Source organism: Camelina sativa, chromosome 4, assembly GCF_030686135.1.
Source record: "Camelina sativa cultivar CO46 ecotype springtype chromosome 4, ASM3068613v1".
In the NCBI taxonomy this organism is placed as follows: domain Eukaryota; kingdom Viridiplantae; phylum Streptophyta; class Magnoliopsida; order Brassicales; family Brassicaceae; genus Camelina; species Camelina sativa.
Genome location: NC_141883.1, coordinates 3,891,590 through 3,915,296, shown reverse-complemented (window position 1 = coordinate 3,915,296; position 23,707 = coordinate 3,891,590). Strand labels below are relative to the sequence as shown.

The 23,707-nt window shown below is 34.3% G+C and overlaps 2 protein-coding genes and 1 long non-coding RNA gene across 3 annotated transcripts; 2 read left to right on the top strand and 1 right to left on the bottom strand.

Moving 5' to 3' along the window:
- Positions 1-1,640: 1,640 nt before the first annotated feature.
- Positions 1,641-2,696, top strand: LOC109132607 (uncharacterized). Its single transcript, XR_002037624.2, has 2 exons — positions 1,641-1,726; positions 2,261-2,696. It is a non-coding gene; the product is annotated as an uncharacterized LOC109132607 (long non-coding RNA).
- Positions 2,697-5,401: 2,705 nt separating this feature from the next.
- On the top strand, positions 5,402-6,016 carry LOC147945318 (uncharacterized). Its single transcript, XM_087509197.1, has one exon. It carries the CDS (start codon positions 5,402-5,404, stop codon positions 6,014-6,016), a length of 615 nt encoding a protein of 204 aa, XP_087365323.1.
- A 2,959-nt stretch (positions 6,017-8,975) lies between these two features.
- Positions 8,976-11,167, bottom strand: LOC104779778 (transcription factor HHO1-like). Its single transcript, XM_010504158.3, has 5 exons — positions 10,885-11,167; positions 10,474-10,763; positions 10,032-10,242; positions 9,846-9,922; positions 8,976-9,482 (listed from the first exon to the last, which is right to left on the bottom strand). The coding sequence occupies exons 1-5, from the start codon at positions 11,027-11,029 to the stop codon at positions 9,156-9,158; spliced, it is 1,050 nt and encodes a 349-aa protein (XP_010502460.1). The 5' UTR covers positions 11,030-11,167; the 3' UTR covers positions 8,976-9,155.
- Positions 11,168-23,707: the final 12,540 nt, after the last annotated feature.

The window sequence follows — 23,707 nt, the reverse complement described above, 5'->3', positions numbered from 1 at the left end:
ATAAAAATATATAAATATATTGAAGATGGTCTAAATAAATCAAATTATATTTATAATTTTGATATATGTATGATAAATCAAAAAATCGTCGAAATTTCATAGGGATTCTATCAAAATTGCTCCTTTTTTTTTTGTATTATGTTACTTTTGTAAATAAAAGGTAGAATTTGGTGAATATTATGTATATTCGGAATTTAGTTACTTCTATCTATTTGATCAAGTGGGACCATGGGACCTTATATATGAAGTTAAATTAACCAAATAAAATCAGTACAAAAGAACGAGTGAAAAGATGTCAAAGGCGGGACAGTAATGCGTGACATTTGGAGTGGAAGTATATGATGATTGCGTTGAAATCCCCAGCAACCATCCAAGTAAAAAACCCTTGTGATGCAGAGGTCTCTTTTAACTTGCATGCCTTTTAATTCATTTATACAAAAAAATTTAGAAAGAGTTGATATTAAATGGTGAGTATATCCACCACTCCACGTGAAACTTTAGAAAATCAATACTCCTTATAACTTTGAACTTTGAACTTTGAAAGGGTGTTGTCATATTTGATGCTTCTACAAGACTACAACTCGTTTTTTTGGTATCCGTGCGTATAAGTGGAACCCATAATTCGTCTTGTTAATTTCAGAACGTAATGTAAATGGAACAAAACGGTGTTTAACAAAAGCTACTGAACATATGCAAAAAAAATAAATAAATAAATAAATAAATCATGTATTCCTAAATCCTATTTGAGCCGGTCGGGTCTTGAATTTGTGTTTGATAAGGGATAACATTTTTTCTTTGGGGTCTTTTCATTTGGGTTTATATTATGTTGGTTCGGTTTTTAGTTTATTTATTTTTTAAAATCCTTATATATGTCTTTTTATTCAAACCATGTTCTCCTACCCAAACTTTGTTACAAAAAAAAAAAAAAAAAAACAACTGACATCTTTCCCTTTTTATATAGTCAATTTAATTACGTATGTTACAAATAAAACCTAAGAAACATTGTCAATGGTTATACATGCAGTTTATGTCACATACACGTGTATTTATATGCTGCATCCATAGCCATCTATCTAACGCACAAACAACTCAAGAGTCTTGAGTCAAGCTCTGCTAAGTACCCACCTGCACGTCCAGTATACATATATAATAGACTATTTTACAACAAATACAACCGAATGACTTCTGATTACATGCATCCTTTTTGTTCGAGGAATTTACAAAACCAAATCTGTCGAATAAACTTACAAACGAACAATGTTACAACATTATATTGACTCACCAAAGCAAAGCTATAATCATATAAATTGTGAGGGTATACTTGTATATATGTTATATAATACGCTTGTGATATTTATACTCAACCGTTGACAATATAACTGTATAAGGTATAGGGTATATTGCTAATTTATTATTAAAAATGTCGGAGGTTAGATCATTTATATATCCCAACCACCAAAACAAGTTAAAGGTATGTACTGTATACCTCTACTGTCTTATACATACGCATGTATATACATACTTTTACCCCCAATTGTAATTTCCCACCTAACACGCATATACATACGCATGTATGTATTCGTTGTTTTATCTATATAAGTAGAGTCTACTTGCTCTTGTTTTATATAAGTTCTTCCAAAGCTTTCTTCAACTAAAAAAAACAAATACGATGTCTCTCATTCATATTCCGCGAAAGAAAGCGAGACAAAAATAAACAAGTGCAATGGTAAATATTATTCTTTTATTTTGGTAAATATTATCCATTTAGTTGATGGATATATATATATATATATATATATATTTTTTTTTAATCTATTATTTTGTTTATGTAAACGGTTTAACTTTTTTTTCTTTCTCTTTAATTTGCCCGATCAAACTATATATATGTTACGTATATTGACTAGTATACATTAGTTGCAAATTTGTAACAAAGAAGAATAATATTGTATCCGTACGTATTTTGATTTTAGATTTTTAGATATTTTATACTATCAGAAAATTTGACCTAATTTAAATTTAATATCTTTAATGTCTGCCATATATATTGTCATACGTAATTAAAACTCGAATTTGGGTTTGTGCTGATGTTATTGAAAATAATGCAATGGTATGGTCACATACTCCTTTTACTAATACTAAGAATCTAATTAAATGTTTTCATTTTAATAATATTAGAAACACTGTTGTTTACTTGTTTTAATTATCAAATACTTTTTAAGAGCCTAAATATTTTGGTGTGTTTTTTCTTTTTCTTTTGCAGGTCGATACCAATTACTCTCAATGGAATACTCATTTGAGCAAGATGTTGGCATGAAATTGCAGTGGTGAAGGACGAGCCGAATCTATTTCCAAAGTGCCTCGACCTCGATCCTTCACGTCAATATTCAAAACATAGTCTGAATCTAATTGTCGACTATGTATAATTAATAAAATGAATACATGGCTAGCCTAGAGAAAAAAGTTTTAACAATTTTGTCATTTCCATTAATAGTCTAAATAGTTATTTTCAGAGCCGGCCCAGACCGGAAGCTGGTGAAGCAAAAGCTTTAAGCATCATTTTTTTTTTTGTAATTTTAGGGGCATCAATTTTTAGTTTGTACGTCTGAATTGTCTTCTACCTTTTATTATCTCTTCTTTTTATTTGTTTTATATTTGGAGTCTAGTTATTTAAAGTATACATTTTGGATTTTATATCATATTAACGTGTTACTCTTAGTCTTAGCTATTATAAGTTTTTTTTCTTCTCTTGGTTTCTAAAATTTAAACAAGTACTTTTTAAAATCCATCTTTCGAAGCTTTGAATCCAAAATTTTAACACATTACTTATAAACACATTTTGACCAAAAAAATATATCAAAAATATTACAATGCATATTGCCATACATGTTTTGGATTTTTTTAGTACTCTTTTTTGTTCTTCAAACACTTTAAATTCTTATAATATGCTTAATTTATTTCATAATATACTTATATAATCTTATGTATATAGAAAAAGGAAGTCAGTGGGCAACACTTTTTGACCATGCTTTAGGCATCATTTACCTACGGACCGGCCCTGGTTATCTTCTATGTTTAAGTCCGTTGAGAAGTTAAATTTCTAATCATTTGGGGTATCATGACTCTTTGTTTTTAAAGCTGTAAACAGTTATTATGACTGAGAAAACAAAAAAAATATTATTCTTTTGATATAGTCAACCACATGGATCTCTACTACCTTCATCCCAACTCACCCGCGTTGTGGAGAAGATAATCTGTACTTGCATTTCCGCCTCTATCTAGTATATTGGCATGCTGAGGGGTTGCTTGATTATTTTTGTTAATCGATAAATTTAAAGAAAATTAAAATATACCAAAAAAAACTCCGGCGATTGTCATTTTTTTGTGTGTACTACATACAGTACAGACTGTGTGGCAAATAAATAAAAATGGTTAAATAGCAGATAAGCTTAAATATATTATAGCAAAACTTCTCATGCGAGAATATTATTAGTATCATGTTCACTTCTAAACCATCAAGGCATCAAACGTTACACCGTCCAAGAGTGTCAGCAAAACGTGAAATATTTTCTTAGCATTATATTTTCTAGTTTGATTGTTTTTATTTCTGGTAAATTATTTTTTTCCAATAACTAAAGTCAAAATTTAGATCTTCGAAATGGGCTTGGTCCATCTCGGATACTTTTCGGCATCACTAGCCCAATTTGTGTGCCAATGTCAAGAGGCTGCCTTCAACGTTAACATAAGAAGATGTTCATCCTATAGTGAATTCCATAATGAGATTTTTTTTTCTTTCTGTTTAACATAAGAAGATTTTGTAGAAATAATTAGTTATGTAGAAGTATTTCGTTATATAAACAATACATGATTTAGTTCGTCTATGTAAAAATAATTAAACATGCATCGCCAGCAGAAAATTAACAAATAAATATCTTAACAGTGTCACTTAATTAGTTACATTTTACTGTTTATATCGTTTAATCTATATATAATAGCAATATGTATAAATGTAACCAAAAGTTGTGTTTCTTCAATCGTACATTTTGGATATTTTTTTAAAAAATTCTGTAGAAATTTCTAATTCGTGTTTTACGAAAAGTTACGATTGTTCATTTTAAAGATTTTTTTTGTAAAGTTGCAACTGTTCATTGAAGAGTTGTGTTTTTCAACTATTCGTATCTTTTGAAATATATATTTATTTGTCTGTTTGAATTGTTTTCATTTTTTTGGCAATGACACAAAATAATATAAAATTTTAATCTCAACAGTTTTTACAGCTTTCTAAATTATTCTCTAGCATTCATTCTTTTATAAATAAAGAAATTCCTGCAATTCTTGATTTAATAAAATATTTTTGGAATGATGATTCTAATTTACATTTTTTATTTAATTTTAAATATACAAATTTAATGAAAATACCTAGATTATTTTTTCAAGAGTTAGATAGATTATTTAGTGAGTTTTTTGGATTTGATTTTTGCATATGATAATAAAGATGTCTTCTATTTAAAAGTAGTTTATATGAATTGCATACTTCAAAATTTGGATGTTGTATTAACATTACTACAAAGTCCAGATCTGAAAAAATATTCTCAAGCTAAATGACTATCTTGTATATTTTCATATGTGTTGGGTGCTTTAATTGTAGTTAACGTGAAATGAATCGTTTTAAATGGTATTCTTTTCTAGATAAAATTTCAAGCGCTAGAAAAAAAAGTAATGATTTTCATGCGTCACTTCAATATAAAAGGAGGATCTTTTCATTAAATGTTTTTTTAATTTTTATTTTTAAAAAATCATACAGTTGCGTCTTTGTTCAAGTTGTATCTTTTACAATAAAAATATATATAAGAATAACAATCTGAATAAATGCCACTAATAGTTGCAATTTTTCGTCGTACCTTTTCACTAAGTATTTTTTTTTGAAAAAAACTTATATGGTTGTGTCTGTTCATTGTAGAACTATATCTTTTACCATAAAAAAAATCATAAAGTTGTTTTTGTTTATTGTAGAGTTATGTCTTTTCATCGTATATTATTTACAACTTTTCATTCTAATAGTTATGTTTATTTAGAAACCCATATCGAGCTTCACCAAATTAACAGTGATTCTTTCTCTCTCACGAAGAGGGGCGATAATCAATAACCGTTTTCTTAAAGCAATCACCGACAGTTCTGTATCTTCGGCCGACGCTAGCCTCTCCGGCGTCGGCTGGTTTTCTTCCTTCTTCCCTGTTTCTTTTCTGATATTGTTGTTTAGGTTTTTATTCTAGAACGCTTACCGATGATGATGAAATTTTTTTTCTCATCACGCCAAAGGGGTATCTCACTGTTTTCCAATGGATATCTGATGGTTCCTTTCGGTTGTTCACTTTTTCTCTATTGGTTCCTGTCCTCACGATATATGTTTCGTCACCGGTGGATTCGAATCAACCGTTGTGTTTCCATGTCCGGCGCTTTCGCCGAGAGTTTTCCGGTCTGGTTGGCCGTGCCTTTGTTCATACTAACACATGATGTTAGTTATGCGATTGTTCCCGGGCGTCAGTATGTTCTTCTATGGGCGTACCAAAGACTAACACAAATCCCTTCGGATTTGATATGTAATCATCGACCGTCACGTAAACCACCATGGAAGCAATATGTTGAAGAGGAGTTGGAGGCCAATAGAAGGAGAATAAGAAGATGGTTTATACCATATCAACAAAAATGGGTTTCAAGTGCAACCAAGATCAATGACATCTCTTTCTACATGAGAGTTTCGACCAATTGGAAGTTTTTGCGATGTAACAGATGGATCTCTGCCTATGATTTTCGAATGTATTATCGGTATTTCATCAGTAAAAAAAGGATGAATCCCAAGCAAGAAAGTCACACCAAATTGCCGGAAAAGATGAATACAATTAAGTTTTTGACTAGGAATGCGGATCGTAATTTGCTTTATCGTTTCTTCGTTACACAATTCATTGGTTGTATCTGTAATCTCATTGATAATATGGTATACTCTGATTCATATCAATAAATTTTTTAAGATGTTAAAAAAAAAGTTATGTTTATTTAAATGTTTATGTCTTATATATATTTGTCTCTTCTTAGATAACTAACAAATCAATGAATTATTGTTCGCGGACACAAATCATTTGTTTCATGCTGAATCCAAATAATATGAATTTTAATATTCAAATATCCAACATTATTCTATAATCTAACTAAAGATTTTAGAAATGATTATAGTAATAGAGAAATTTATTCAACGTTAGTTATGTAAGTTTAAAGTATGTGTTTTTTAAGATTTAACTATTTTTTCTTTTATTTTTAGAAGTTGTGTATTTTTATTATAGTTATTGGTTGATAAATTTTCAATCAAGATGAAATTTATTTTATTTTTAGAATTATTTTATTAGAAATTGCATTTACTTATTATAATCGTTCATTTGATATTTGCACTTCTGATTAATATAAATATTGATAACTGTTATGATGCTTGTTACTCTTTACAATAATTTTTCATACAATATCTTTTATTTATAATACATACAAATTATAAGTAGAGTTGTCTCGATTCATTATAATTTTTTATTTAATAATTTTTAACTAGAGTTAAATCTTTTTACCATATTATTTTTTACAATAGGTTTTCATTTTAGTGGTTGTGTTTTTAAAATTCATAGTTATATATTTAATATTTATGAAGTTTTAGCCCTATTTATTATTTTCTTTTTTTGAAATAATTTAATTTTATTATTTAGTATATATTTCAAATAATTTTATATTATATAATTTGAAATTTGAAATGGCGGAAGTCTGAGTCCTAATTGATATATAATAAGAAGACATAATAGTATTGAAATAAAATTGTTACCATTTCAACATAATAGTCATCGTGGAAAGAAGAAAGAATCCTTGAAAACTTGATTAATATCTTTCACTCCGATAAGACTAATACACGATGGCAAACTTGGTTGATCAATCCTAATCTCGTTTAAGAGCAGATTAAAACAAGATTAGCACGTACTATTTTCTTATTGTTTGAATCAGAGATATTTTTAATTGTTTATACGTAAATGTTGATAAATTTAGAATGAATAAACTAACATTATACAATTTAGTCAATTACTATTTAGGTCCAGTCGAATATTCCATATGGATGTAACATTAATTTAATATGAAAAGTATAGACCAAGAAAAGCATTTCTTGGATAATTATTTGTTTATTTTCCCGTGTTTTGATCTCGTATGGTCCTAAAGTAGGTATCAAGAGCTGATTAATTAGGCTTTTGATGACTGCGAAAGGTCACATAAGATCCTGCTTTTAAGAACCTAACCCCATCCCAATCTATTAATTAATCATATCTTAAGGAAACCCTAATCTGATTCCTGTTCGTTTGGATCTATCGTCAGATTATATCATGAATATTACACATCACAGAAACAAAGAAATATTTGAATATTAGTGAAGATTTGAAATAGATCAAACCGCCATATCGGGAATGCCAATAGCCTTTCTCTAGATTCAAGTTTCCCAATAGTCTTCCTATTTCAAATAAAATTATTAGTAAAAATATTAAAATCCATCAACTTAATTGCAAAATAAATTAATACATACCCCTAAATAGGTTACATGGTCCATAATAAAGCCACATGTATACATGGATGGACAAAATTTTGATTGAGGTGACAAAACCAAACCATAAATATATAAACTTTATATTAATCTTTCCCACATAGATTTATCGACTCACATACCTTTACGAACATTTAGGAATATGTAATATGTAAACCACTCCACGTATGCTAACTGTATACAATGGGATAAAACATTTCATAGATGATAAAGATGGTTGCGGCTGCTCAGGTTGTCGAAACAAATTGTTCTTCCTTACTAAGCAAACCAAAGAACAATGCGCTAATCTCAGTTACTTTCACTCTTTGGCCACTAAATATAATTTAACTGGCAAGAAAACACGTATTTAAAAAAAAAACAAAAGTAAAGGCAACAAGTAAAGAATAATAGTACACTTCTATATGAGAAGGGAGCCCAACGTGCGCATTTGTATCAATATTTAAGCAACAAGAGAATACTATACTTTATATAGCAAATTTGCAGATTATGCTCTTCAGTTTCCGGCATATTCTTCCCATGAATAAAGCCCATATAATAGCAACGTGGCCGACAGACACATATTGAGGACGAGCTTAATATATTTGAGACAATTCATTTGGTGGCTAAATTTTCCTAAGAAAATGTATCTCAAAATATTATTACGATTTTTGAAACCGGGTTTGATTAGTGGAGTCCACCTCAAACTAATTTTAGAACATGATATCTTTACTTTTAAAAGCCTGGAAGAGTCAAAACGATGTGGTCGGAATACATACGCTTAAGAGAACACGCATTAGCTTTAACCAATTATAATTTCACATATCATTGTATAATCTGATCAGATTCAAAAGTTAATATGGATCTTTGATCATGGATGGTGATCTCACACAATAGACTTATAGAACAAACAATATATATAGGGTCGGGAGATCGATGTCTTTCTTAATTAATTCAGAGGAAGGGATCCACCTCAAAGTTTTTTATTTTGTAATGAAGAAGACGAGACAAGAGAATACACAGTTTGGAACCGCACATCGCCTAAATCACTGGAGACTCTGGAAGTACTTAGTTTTTCAAACGTCAATCTATCGTATTTGAAAATGTCTCACATCCTGCTAAAGCAACTAATACATATGATCAACAAAGCTATCCATACTAGAACCACCTTCCACGGCACCATGACCTGATGCAAAGATCTGATGGTTCATGTTACGGAATTCAGTTCGTGGGCCTCTGGCTCGTTTTACACATTTATATATTGTTAATTTTCTTGTCTAAATTTTCAGCTCAAGTGTTCTTTCTTTTATATTTCTCCTATGAAACAAAAAAAATTCACATTTCAGTAAAGAAAAAAACAAAAAGTTAAAAGAAATGTATATACGTTGAACAAAATAAAGTAATATATATATACCCAATGAGAAAAGAAAATTTAAAATTACATTTAATCCTGTGTAGTATAATATATAGAGAAAGTCTCACTCCAAACATCTATATACACTCTTTCAGTGTCTATGATTTTTTCTTTTCTTAATTAATAATCAAAAATGAATAAACAAAATTATGATATTTTTGCATCTTTCGTCTTTGTACGAGTAGAAGAAGACATCGCTGGTGAGCTACACCGAAGAATTCCTTTGTTAGAGTACCTTGATCTATCTTCCGAAGTCCTGCTACTAAAATTGGAATGGCTCGGCCACTCCGACGGCATAGGACTGACCATAGGCCCGTAAATCCCGGTGGTGGTCTCAGCCGATGCGGCGGCGTTGGCCGTGGAGTGGGTAGTTTGCGGTACCCATATTCCACCGACGACCACGAAATGTTGGTTTTGAGAGTTTCCGTTGGTAGGTGTTGTTTGGCTAGGCCGTCTTGCATGCAGCCTATATTTCTATTCATCATCAAAAAACAAAGTGAAACATTAATGGATACTCTTTTGTGATTTTTATATATAATGATGAAAATATAAATATATGTTTAAATTAAATCATTGAATAATTTATACAAAAAAACTTTGTTTACATGTATATATCATTAAAAAAGGAAACATGAAAAAATCAAATAAAATATTTACCAATATTCTGAAAAAGAAAAATCAGGTAAAAATAGCTTTTTATACCGACAAACTTTACTGCGCTCTTCAAGATTCACGTGCGCATGTGTCTTAAATTGGCAAATATATAGTTTTAATTCTTTTGCCAATTATGGTAATTACTATTTAAATGTATATTTTCATGGAATATGATTTACTAACCTGTAAATGGCTCTTGACTTCATCATTGGTTAACCCATCAACCTTCATCAGCTCTCTTATTTGTTTCGGAGTAGCAACTTCAAAAAATTAAGATTGATACGAATTAATTAAAACTTTATTAAAATGAAGCCGTAATGAAAAAAAAAAATAACTACTGAAATGTTTTATTAAAATGAAGAAACTCACCATGAGGACCACCAAGTTGTTTAAGAGAGTTCAAGAAACGTCTGTGCAACTCCTGCGACCAACATCGCCTATTCTTTCTCTGCCCTCTTCCGTCACTACCACCGCCACTACTACTAGTCACCGATAATTTGATGTTGTTGTTTTTCCCCTCTTCTCCATCGTTTCTTTTTAAATCTTTCACCAGCGTTTCCGGCTTGTTTTGTAAGCAATCCTGAAAAAACGTGAAATGCTACATATTATAAATTCTGGAATTTGTTGCACCATCTTTTTTCCTCTATATTATTAAAAAACAAACGTTTTATATTTATCTTTTCCTGCGGATATTTTATCTTTTCTTTTGAAATTTTAAAATATGATATTTATGTTCTTTTCCTCAAAAATACAAAATATAATGCGTCAATGAAAACAAATAATCAATATTTGTCAAGAATTCAAATCTTACCTGTCTATTATTAGAAACAACAGCGTCGGATTGGTTCCAAAGCTGAACAGACTTGAGCCAGTCAGATTTCATGTTCTTGTCATTGAAATCTATGTTGGTTTCATGAGATTCGTGTTCATCATCATCATCTTTGTCATCAACCTCTTCTACGGAGGTCGAAGAGTGTCTGATAGGTATGAACAGATCCAAGACACGCCCACATTCTCCAGTGGTCTGCTCTGAGCACTCCGATTGTCCGTACAAGTTCTCCGTCGTCGTCCCCGATATCTCCCTCTTATACGCCTCAATCGCTGAAAATATGACTAAAACACTTTAGTCTTTAGATCTTACATTAATCCACACACACACACATATATATATATATAGATCTCATAGTACTTTGTAAGTGCATATGTGTGCATAGATTTATACCTTGAGTGACGAGCTCTAAGCAAAGTGGAAGCTCGCGTTGGAATACATTGATCTTGCGACGTTCTTCTTCAAGAGCTTCGATGTACTCACTACATATTTCACGTTTGTGGTTGTGATTCTTCATATTGCTTAAGTTCTTAGTCATGGTGGTTTAAGGGACAAAATACAAATCCAGCTTTGTTTTTGAATAGATAAAGTTTAACTATATAAAAAGTTTAGTCAAGATAAGACATGGGTTGTGTCTCTTTATAAAGACAACGTATATATGGCTCTATAGGGTTTCTCAAGGATCATTATTCTGGGAGAGAGAAGTCGGGCCGTCGCATTACAAAGGCGAATCTTATTGCTTTTGTTTATATATTATGTGTATATACCTTCTCAAATTAATATTTTATATGACTGTCAAATTATAATATGTAAAGAGATTTTAATTTCTTGTTGTATAGTAGTATGGATCCAGTGGTGAATATTCGCCAAGGTGATTCCAAGTTTGTTTTAGTAGGAATTCTATAATATCAGTTTGGGTGTATCAGGCTGGATTCTTGTAAATCTATAGTTAAACTGCGTATATTCTTAGTTATATATGTACATATGCATCTTTTTTTTTTTTATGTTAAGAACTTTACATGCAAAATTATAGACATGAGACGATCTACCTTTCGGTAATTGATATGTATATGTCGTCTATAACATTCATAAATTACAAACTGTCTCCGATACGAATACAACAGAAATCGAATTTTCGAGGACTATAAACTGTACAATCTCCTCTTCTTTATCTACTCTTCTACAAGTTGTATTATGTCATTTATAAAATTCAATACGTGGGAAAGAATATGCACATCCTAAACGTGCATGAGCTATAATGTTCTATAAGTAATAATTTTCACCCACACAAAATCTATATAAAACGTTGAAAATATATATTTGCAATATCCCAATATGAAAAGCCAAATGTCTCTTCGTAGACAGCCGAAACATGGGAGAAGAAAAGCCATAATTAAAAAACCTGTCATATACTTGTTGAAATGTCATAGGACCTTGAGACTTTGTTGAATTCGTTATAACCTTATCCATAAATATATGCACATACTATATTTGTAGTTTTTATGTGTGTATATATATCCATTATCCCCACCATATAATGAGTATCAATAATATACATCATGTGTTTGACCAGTAATTTTGATTATGTCAATTACCACTAATACCAAATATGCGAATGTATCTTTCCAGTATAATGGCCTGCCGATGCCCTTTCCCAATCAAAGACATGAATTATAATGTTAGAAATATCAATTTATATGCTATGCTGTTGTGATATCCATATTATTTGGAATTATATATGAACTTAATGTGATTTAAGGGCTCTAAGCTGTCATTTTTAATGATTAAGAAAAGAAAAGAAAAAAATCTGTCGTCTCTATAGAAATTGGTGTATATTTTCAATTGGGTGATGTTTTTGGATAAGTGACCCAAACGATAGCCATAACCATCCGTATTAGTCGGACGATTTGAAAATTTTGAATTTAAGTCTTGATCCGGTATATATCCATCAACATATACTTTTTGGTAAAAATTAAATCTCTAAAACTAGTATTTTATTGGAAAAAATGTTATTTAGACGATGAATTTTCAAATTTTGGCCATTTAAACCATGAACTTTGTTGTAGGTCATTTAAAACATCAACTTTTGTTAACTAGCTTTTTTAAACATGAAGTTTCGTTGACCAAGCCAAAAAAGACATGACGTGAAATCCGATAGTTGACCTATTAACAGACGTTACTATGTCGTTAATCACTCCGTTACTGACAAAACGACGTCGTTTTAATAGAAGTTTTAATTCGAAAAATGTCATTTAAACCATAAAGTTTTAAATATAGGCCATTTAAACTATGAACTTGTAAATATATGTCATTTAAACCATGAACTTTCAAATTTATGTTATTTAAACCATAATATATGAAAAATGTGATCAATACTTCAAACTCTAGTCAATCCTTCAAACTCTAGTGTAGTGTTCTAATAAATGAAAAAGACTCAATACAAATACAAAAAGACACAAAATACATGACAAAGATCGAAAAAAAGGATGAATTGATGTTCTTCTTTCTCTTATTCAGAATCGCATCATGAGACAGAGTAGAAGAAAGAAGAGAGAAACTAAACTAGGGTTAAATGGTTTAACCGATTAGGCTTATATACTTCTGCGGTTTCTAATAAACCAATCGGTCCGATTACCGAACTGAACCAAAATCCGATTATCCAAATCAATTGCGCCGAACGGTTAGGCTTTCTTTTTTGGTTTGTTTCGATAACCAAAATTTTCAGGTTGTATAGTTTTCACCGAACGCCCAGGACAAGTTCATGGTTTATATGACAGAAAATTTGAAAGTTCATAGTTTAAATGACACACATTTACAAGTTCATGGTTTAAATGACCTTTATTTAAAAGTTTATGGTTTAAATGACATTTTTTCGAACTAAAACTTCCATCAAAACGACGTCGTTTTGTTAGCAACAGAGTGATTAACAGTATAGTAACGTCTGTTAGTAGGTCAACTATCGAATTTCACCTCATGTCTTTTCTGGCTTGGTCAATGAAACTTCATGTTTAAAAAAACTAATCAACAAAAGTTAATGTTTTAAATGACCTACAACAAAATTCATGGTTTAAATGACCAAAATTTGAAAATTCATGGTTTAAATGACATTTTTCTCGTATTTTATTTCTCTTTTTATTAAAAAGATGTTTAGAAATATCAAATAACAGAAAACATCCCGAGCTATTTTTTTGGGTATGATGGATGAGCATGATAAAACCCCATTTCTTTTAGTTTTTCCACTTTTTATGGCTTTCGACCAAATCCTATTATATAACTTACTGACTTGAATATAATATATAAGACTTGCCAAATCGAGGGTTCAAGATGTTTTCTTCTAAACTTTTAGGAAATTAACCGCAGAGCAACATTTCTAGTTTTTATTTTTTTTATGATATTAAATATTATTATATGATATTAAAGGTATAGATAGCTGTCTGTCTTAGTGGGAAATTTGGTCCTCTTAAGAAATCAAAATTGTGTTTAACGGGCTTATCTGTTTTGATTAGATTGGAATGTGTTTTAAATTTATAAATTAGTTGGCAAATGGAGTTTAGAGATGTACATTAGTGTTGGATTATAATTGTCCCCTCGGAGTCTCAAAAGGCCATATTCAATATTCGATTCATTCACAGTTCACACACTGACCGCGGCCCACAAAAAGGACACCTTAATGCTATTCCATTGAACCCAATAAGCCTAACTTTCTATACGGCTTTAGGTATGTTTCTTTTACTTGGGCTCTACTTATCATGAGTTTTTGCCAATACCCACTAAATTTTATGTGCTTCCCATATCAATGAAAAGATTAACTATCAAAAAATGGTTACCGGCCCTATGAACTCTAATTGTTTACGGCACAACAGTTCATCATACACAAATTATTTTTATTGGTTTACTCTCATACATATTGTTTAGGCTAAACTGTCACTAATGTTTAGACTTGCTGATTTTTGAATTTATGATTAAACAGATCATTCATCTTGGGACATCTCGTGATTCGCTTGTTCACGAACTGACTTTTATAAACTACCGAAACTTAGGTGACAGTATTCAAATGTCTCGGACCTATCCGATCTTATTTGCTTCGACCATGTATATGAGTCCATGCCTGATACGCTTGACCCTTTTGCATTGAAGGTGATCTTAAACTCTCTCCGTTTCAATTTTACAAAATGCCATCATTTTCTTGTTTTTTTTTTTTTTTTTTTTTTTTGTCTTTTCCGGTGCATATTATTTTACACTTTTTTTTGGGTTAATATATCAAATACATTAAACAACGAAATGTTTTATATCGAAGTGGAAAACAAAGATTTTGAATAGAAAAAAGAAACAAAAACATTTAAATGAATTTGTTAGATTTTCTTTTTGTAACACTTCCACAACTTAACTCAAGTTTTTTCCTTTTCGGATTAAATTTCGTTGTCAAAACTATGAAATTAAATGTCGGAGTTTTCAAAAAAAAAAAAAAAACACAATGAATTCATAGGTTGCTTACTATTCGTCAAAATGATATCTTCCGGTAGATGAACCCATGGGGCCACAAATGAATTCTCCCTCCAACACATATGCTTTGACTGGTAGATACAATAGTATCGCTAATGGCCTTAAAGTTTAAATTTACACAATTCACACAATATGTTTAACTTCGCTACATAAATTATTTTTCAATTTCATATAGCTAGCAATAACTGGTAGGTGTAGGCAGATATACCATATCAGAATTTCGGTAACTCAGTTCAGTTTCCTTTTATAGCTAAATTCGATCAAAATTATATTTTCAAAAAAATCTGTAACTTGTTCGGTGAGATGAGGTGGGGAGAACCGATCAGTAACCATTTTTTTTTTGTCTTTTATAAATTTTTCAAAATATACAAATTTATAAAATTTCCGATTTTGGTCTAAACCAAACTTCCGAATCAAATCGAAATATCGAATGTACCAAAATTGTTTGAAATGTAATAAAGTATACCGAAATTATTGAAATGTCTAGCATTTAAACCGAACAAACCTAAGTAATTGTTGTTTCGTGCACTACAAAAAACACATGAGAAAATTCTACGAAGTTTCCTATGATAAATCTGGTACGAAATATTTTCTACCAAATTGTGGATTTTAAGAGTGGATGTCGATCGACACCATCAATTTTGGTTTGACTGGATTGATTTAAATGGTCGTTTTGGTTTGGTTTGGCTTATTTGGGAATTTCTAACCAATGTATATAAGGGAAAACTCGACCTAGGTCGTGGAAAAATGGTGGTTCGTCGTTTGTTAGAGAGAAACAGAGGGAGAAAGGTGTTCTTGAGAGATTAGAGGGTTTTAGAGAGATTCTTGGCTTGTTTTGAGAGATCTATTCCTGCGAAGTGGAGATCTTGTGCTAGGAGCGAAGAAGAAGCCTTCTAAGGTGTTGGATTCGTCAGTTTGGATCAGAAACTTCCTGCAAAAGAGGTGAGTGCATGACCATGGCTGATCTAAGCCTAAGAATCCTTTGTTTTGCTTGTTTTGTGGCTGTTTGTGTTGTTTTCTTGTGTTCTTGTGGTTGGTTGTTGGTTTCCATGAGTTTCCAGGAGCTTTGGGTGAGTTTCGGACGATTTGGAGGATTTGAAAAGTGGTTCTGCGACTTTCGGCTTCAAGCAGAACGATCTGCGGAGTCGGTGTCGATCGTCACCAAATAGGTGTGTAGATCGACACCAAATAGGTGTGTCGATTGACACCAAGTAGGTGTCGGTCGACACCAAGGAGGAGTGTCGATCGACACTGAGGTAGTGTCGGTTGACACCAATCTTGTCAGCAGCGGCTGATGTTTGTTTTTTCATGGTTTGTTTGTGTTTGGTTGTTATCTACTAAACATTGGTTTCTCGTTTGCTTGTGTGTATAGCCCAGTTAATGGGAGGATTGCCTCACTAAGTATTTGTGATACTTACGCATCTCAATTGTTGTTTGTGGTGTGCAGGTATGTGGCGTGGAATCATGGCGATGGGTAGGAGGATGATCTAGATTCTCGGTTATTGTATTAGGGCTATGTTATTGATGTTGGAACCTTGGATAGAGTTATGCTAGGTTGTTGGATAGAAGGGTTAGGAATGTTATTGTATCGATGATATGTTGGTTTTGTAGTGTTGGTATGTTCCGCTATGCTTATTGGTTGTTGCTGGTTTAATGATTAATTGTGGTTTGGTTGGTAACTGTGGTGGGATTTTTCCATACTACTTAATTAAACTAACCAAACCACAATTACCCATCTCGAAATCCGACATATGCCAATATTCAACGCAAAACCTCCACCCAGTTACCCATCTCGTCCCGCAACACCCCTCCTGCCGTGGCTAATCTCGAGTTCCCCCTCGACGCCCCATCCGTCTTCAGCTTAGTCCACCCTAATCCCGGTGAGTCCACGCCACCATTCGTTCCTCTCGATCAGCCCTTGTTCCTTGATCCCCTGCCAGCTTCAAAAGTGCTGACGTAACATCCAACGCATTATCTCTCAAGAACCGTACACGATCCCGACACTTCCCGTCTCCACCAAAAACATTCAAACACCGCCTTTTCTACGCCCACCATACTGCTATCGCAAACAGGGTAGCCCACTGACATCCAACACCATCTCCTGTAACTCCTAGATTCCCGTACAGCCACTCCAGGAGTGATTTCGCAATAAAAGAGCGTACCTTCCGGCGAGGGACCAGTCGTTCCCAGACACCAACCATTGTCGGACAGTCACGAAGTATATGCAAAATGGACTCGTCCCCGCTCTTACACACCTGACATAGGCTCGAATCACTCAGATGTCTCCTATGTCTCTCCATATTGGTCATGACACATTGTTGTACAACCAACCATAAGAAAACCCGGACATGTTCAGGCGTAACCACCCGCCAAACTCTCTCAAACAGTTTCCCCATATCCTGCCTTGGCCTATCATCTCGTGTCAACAACGTATAAGCTGATTTAAATGTAAACACCACATCATGGCGCTCTCCCCATGATATCCTATCTGTTGCCCCTATAAAATTATCCAACACTACTGCCGCTAGCTGCAACTGAAAAGTGTAAGGAACATATGGACCGATACGTGCAAAACTCCCAACCAGTACCATCCCGCCAGAGATGTTTTACGCATACATACCAAGTCTCCCCCGACATATCTATGGTTCCCACATTCACAAGTTGTGTATATCCAAGCCATTTATCTTTCCAAAACGGACCTTTCTCCCGTCACCAACCACCCAAGACAGTCCTGGCATCACCACATCCCCCAGACCCACCGCAATACTCCTCCATGTAGAGGACCATCTACCATTAGCAACCAGCCAGGAAGGACCATGTATACCCCCCCCCCCCCCCACTTTGTACTTATGCCGCAACACCTTAGCCCAAATACTCGCCTGGTCATGCAACAGTCTCCATCCCACCTTCCCCAATAGAGCTTTATTCATAGGCTTATCTGATCTAATACCCAAGCCCCCCTCTGATCGTGGCATGCAAACTCGGTCCCAAGCAATGAGGTGTTGTTTCTTTTTCTCTCCCGTACTTCCCTAGAGAAAAGATCGAGAAATCTTATCCAGAATCTCTAAGGTACTCACCGGTAACGATATAGTACTCATATAGTGCACTGGTATGGAATATAGAACCGCCCTAGTCAATGTGACACTCCCGGCCAAACTCAGAAAATGACTTTTCCATCCTGCAAGTCGAGACGCTACATTCTCAAGAGTCTCTCCAAACGTATCCTTGTTAATTCGCTTTTGTAACACTGGCATCCCCATATACTTATTATTTTAACGAGATCTCGATGAACATTATTAGAGAAGAAGATCTTAGACTTCTCCAAACTGACCTTCTATCCCGAAGCAACACAAAAATGTTCTAATACCCGTCGTATTACTCGAATCTGAGCCACTGATGCCTCCGCAAAAAGGATAAGATCATCAGCAAAACATATATGTGACAGCTTTGGACCACCCCTTGATAGGCTAATCGGTTTCCACTCTTTGGATGCTACAGATAACTCAATTAAATGGCACAGTCTTTCCAAACACATAACAACCAAATACGAAGAGAGTGGATCCCCTTGCATAAGCCCCCTCGATGGTTTAAAAGCATCAGTTTTCTCACCATTCCACAAGATACTCATAGACAGACCAGTTACACAACTCATAATCCAAGAAGTCCACTCCCCTGGTAGCATCGCAGCCTTAAGTGTGTCCTCCAGAAAGTTCCACCGAATCCTATCATGCCTTTTCTAGGTCCTGTTTAAGAAGCATCCAACCCTTTCTCCCTTTCTTATTACGCATCGAGTGAACCACCTCTTGCACAACAATGATATTGTCAGCACTTAATCTCCCAGGAATGAAGCTAGATTAAGCAGGACCAATCAATTTAGGCATCACCTGTTTCAGTCTCATCACCATAGCTTTTGTAATTATCTTAAATAAAACATTACATAGACTTATTGGGCTAAACTGCTTAATACTTTCCAGTTTCTCCACTTTAGCAATTAGAACCAATAAAGCATCATTCAACGACTCTGGTAACTGCCCTGATGTGAAGAACTCCAGCACAAACCGTGTTACTGATGGTCCCACATCCTCCCAACAGTGTTGATAGAAATCTGGTTGAAACCCATCAGGTCTTGGTGCTTTGAACTGACCCATACTTCGAACTGATGCTTCAACCTCAACCGCTAAGAAAGGACAAGCTAGTCTTTCTTGTGTTTAAACAAATCACTTTTATCTCTCTTTTTTGTGTGTTTGCTGATTACATTAGATCTAAGTTGGTGGGCGACAAATGTGTTGCGACCTTCGTTTTTGCATTGAATGAAAATTATCATCATCAAACATGTATCATGATAGAAGATCATAATATAGGTAAAGTTGTTTGATTTCTTTTCTTATTTAATATAACTGAAAAGACTCTTAAATCAGATAATTTCTTAGACTTCTATAGTTACCTTTCTAAGCATCTCCAATGGTAAATATCTTACCAAGTTTCTAAGCAATATTAACTACAAAAAGTATAAATTTTTCAGCTAAATTTTTTTGTAAAATTAAATACAAGTTATCACTCCAATGGTAAAGTTCTAACCAAGTTTCTTAGCATTCCATTTTTAAAAAAATCAAAGAAATTATTTTACAAGCAAAACATATAAAGAAAAATCTTATCCTCTTGAAGTTGGTTTTGAAAGAAAAAACCTGAGTAAAAGCTTGAAGATTGAAGATAGAATACATGCACAAACAATTACATGAGCAATGAAGTTGAAGTTGCTCTTGGTATGTTGGTGTTGAGTACAAGCTTGTTGTTGCTCTCGAATGTTGAATCAATACCTGCAAAATGCATCAAACCGACATCATCAAACAAATCTCAATTTATGAAACGATCCGATCTTTTTTTTTAATTTAATAATACTAATTCAACTAGTGGTCTCATATCCACTAGCCGTCTAACCATAATCAAACCAAACAACAGAAAATAACTAACAGATACCATTAAACCAATAACCAGTAAATAATAACCAATAATTCAACAACTCAATCCATCAGAATCATAAACCAACAATCAGCATCCTAGCAACATTCTATGACTCAACTCTAGCAACCTAACAGAAGCTAGATGCATCACAAGCATCTAGAACATCCTCTTCTTCATCACTTTGATTCCACGATAACACTTTGCCTTTACCTGCACCAAAACACATATGAGATGCGTGAGTATTTTGTAAACACTCAGTGAAGCAATCCTCCCATCTACTGGGCTATACACACAAGCAATTAAGAAATCTCTAACCATCAAAAAACAATCAACAAACAAACAACAAACCAGGACAACTGCATCGACCGGCACCAACCCATGCATCGACCGACACCAACGGGAGTTGCATCGACCATTGCAAGATCACCTGCATCGACCGACACCAACACTGCATCGACCGATGCATGCTCGACATTGCACAAAATCCCTAATTGCATCTGTCGACGCCTCCACATGGCATCGACCAATGCTCCTAGGTCAAAATGCACCGTCCTCACATTGCATCAACCGACGGACACAATGCATCGATCGACGCATATACCGAGCAACATCTTCCCCGAAGCTCCTCACCGGACTCTCTGTCCCTATACCACCAAAACACAAACCCTTGCCACAGAGAAGCTTCTCAAAACCTCCAGTGACACATAAACTCTCTAACAAGCTAAGGAATCAACCACATAACACATAAACATGAAAATCAGAGAAATCTCAAGCTTAGATAAGCCATGGTCCTGCATTCACCTTTGCCAAAGAAGTTTTCTGACTCTAAAACGACAGATCTACACTACTAGCAAGCTCCTACAATGATCCCAGCTACAGATCTCCACTCCACAGACAAGATCTATCGGGAAACAGCTAGAAAACTCCAAAAACCCACAAGAACAGTTTCTCTCTTCTTTTCTCTCTAAAAGCGGCTAATTCTGACTAAAAACGACAACTCCTTTTAAACTCGACTTCCAGGATTTCCTAACCCCAAAATGCAGCGTTTAACTTACTCGCTTAGAGACCAAACCGGTCTTGCATCGACCGATGCAACACCTGTATCGATCGATGCACATCCCTAATCGGGATTCCGGTTCACTGATATTAATGTTTATACTTATCTCATCACTGGATCTGACAATATGTTCTGGACTTCAGGCTCACTTGTAAAGTTTACATATTTGTTGTGAGAATCAGAAAAAAATAGTATATAAAAACCTTGCAATGGACATAGACCTTTGTGCCATTGTAGAGTACAACCGTCGTGGGTTTAACCAGCCATCAGTTTGTGCCCATCAGTTTGTGCCCATTAGTTTGTACTAGCCGTTCCATGCCTTTGTCCATATCAAAGGCTTGTATGGCTTGTTCAGAGCAAACAAATCACAGTAGAAACTGTTGCATGTGTTTATCTGTTACCAAAACCAATAAGTTTGAGTTCATTCTTCAAAGTCAAACACATCCACCCGCTCCAGACCAATTAACCAACTAACACTTACTAACTTATTACAAAGAAGATTCTAACTCTAAAACGACAGATCTACACTCCTAGGAAACTCCTACAACGATCCCAGCTACATATTCCATGGAATTGGGATACATATGAAGGTTTGTTCAGTTCTCGGGTAAAAAGAGAGGATTCTAGCTTTAAACCAAGGTATAGCAAAACCAGGTGTAGCCGCAAAACAAGGCTTAGTAGTAGAAAGTGGTGTGGATTCCTTGAGAAAGACGTTCACCGGAGAAGCCACCTGTTTGAAGAAACAGAGTATGGCGAATTAGAAAAAAGTGGTGTTGAGTTTGAAAGGAAGACGTCAACACTGAGAAGCTGCATGTTGGATAAACATAGCAAGACTACTCAGCAAGTAAAGTTTCAAGGAACGCATGAGATGTGATGGTGATCAAAGAGAGTCACCAAGCAATAAAAGAGGATGCTTAAAGTCATAGAAAAAATGGAGCATGAGCCGATTGAAGAGTTAACCGAAGACAACATGGAGCAGATTCAAGCGTACGATGTCATGGAGACGTTATGGTGATCAAAGTTAGACACCAAGTACAAAAGAAGGATGCGTACTTTAGAGAAAAATTTAGCATAAGCCGGTTGAAAAGATAACCAAAGAAGACGTTAAAATTTTTTTACGCAAGAGGCATCACACAGACGTGATGTGATGGTGATCAAAGTAAGACACTAAGCAAGAAAGGAAGCTTCTTACCTAAGAGAGAAAAGGGAGAAGCAGTTGGTTGCAAAAGGGGAGAAGAAGATAGCTCATCCAAAGAGAAAGTGAGTAGAAGAAGGTTGCAAGAACAGCAACAAAGACATGGTAGAAGATAACGGGATAAACGTAATGAAAGTTCATGGGGAATTCAAGTAACACGTGAAAGAGGTCACGGGAAATTTGAAAAAAATGGAATGAATGAGCAGAAGAATTGAATTGGTGAAGAGACGAGTGTATTAACTTTGAGTGATAAAAAGAAAGTCACCAAGAGGGAGACAAGAGACAAAGCCTTCAAGCCAGTTCACTTGCAGAAGAAGATAGAAGAGATTAAGCTCTATTAATTGAAATCAAAGCAAAAGAGAAAGAAGAAGATGTTCACACAACAGCAAAACTCAAACATGTGTGAAGCATTCAATCAAGAGGGTGACAAGATGTCACTCTACGCTTTTGAAGACGAAAGTTGTGACTAATTAAGAAAGAAGCTTTATAACATCCGCGAACCAGAATCTTGGTTTAGGATGTGCATCGATCGATGCAGGTGTTGCAGCGGTCGATGTAAGGCCGGTTTGTCACGAAACGAGTTAAGTTAAATGTTGTGTTTTGGGATAGGGAAAAACCCTTAAGTCGTGTATAAAAGCAGTTTTTATCGCCTTGTGACCGAGTTTAGCCGTTTTTGAGAGAAAGAAAAGAGAGAAAGTTGTTCTTGAGGATTTTGGGAGACTTGTGACTGTTCTTGGGAGATGTGTAGTTGGGATCGTTGTAGAAGCCTTCTAGGAGTGTAGATCCGACGGTTTAGAGTTAGAATATTCTTTGGCAAAGGTGAGTGCAGGACCATGGTTTATCTAAGCTTGAGATTTCTCTGATTTTCGTGTTTATATGGTATGTGGTTAAATCTGTGGCTTGTTGATTGTTTATTAGTCACTTGAGGCTTTATGAGGCTTCTTTGTGGCTTTTGATCGTGGATTGATGATTTAGGAATGGAGATATGGCGAGAGGCTTCGGGAAAGAACGATGCTCGACATGTGCGTCGATCAATGCACTTTGTGCGATGGTTGATGCAATGCGAGGACGGTGCAATTTGACCTAGGAGCGTCGGTCGATGCCATGTGGAGGTGTCGATCGATGCAATTAGAAAATCTCGTGAAATGTCGAGCATGCATCAGTCGATGGAGTGTTGGTCTCGGTCGATGTAGGTGAGTCTTGTATCGGTAGATGCAACCCTAATTGGTGTCGGTCGATGTATGGGTTGGTGTCAGTTGATGCATTTGTCATGGTTTGTTTGTTGATTGTTGTTTGATGGTTAGAGTTATCTCAATTGCTTGTGTGTATAACCCAGTAGATGGGAGGATTATCTGATTGAGTGTTTATAAAACACTCACGCATCTCAAATATGTTGTGATGCAGGTAAAGATAAAGTGCGATCGTGGAATCAATGTGATGAAGAAGAGGATGTTTTAGTGGCTCTTTGATGTGTGTTCTGGCTTCTGTTAGATTGTTAA

Bases quoted from the DNA above. Each gene is read 5' to 3' on its own strand.
- LOC147945318 (XM_087509197.1), top strand. From the start codon at position 5,402: ATGTTTCGTCACCGGTGGATTCGAATCAACCGTTGTGTTTCCATGTCC.
- LOC104779778 (XM_010504158.3), bottom strand. From the start codon at position 11,029: ATGACTAAGAACTTAAGCAATATGAAGAATCACAACCACAAACGTGAA. The intron at 10,764-10,884 runs GTATAAATCTAT...TCATATTTTCAG, and splicing joins CTTAGAGCTCGTCACTCAAG to CGATTGAGGCGTATAAGAGG. The intron at 9,483-9,845 runs GTTAGTAAATCA...GATGATGAATAG, and splicing joins AAGTCAAGAGCCATTTACAG to AAATATAGGCTGCATGCAAG.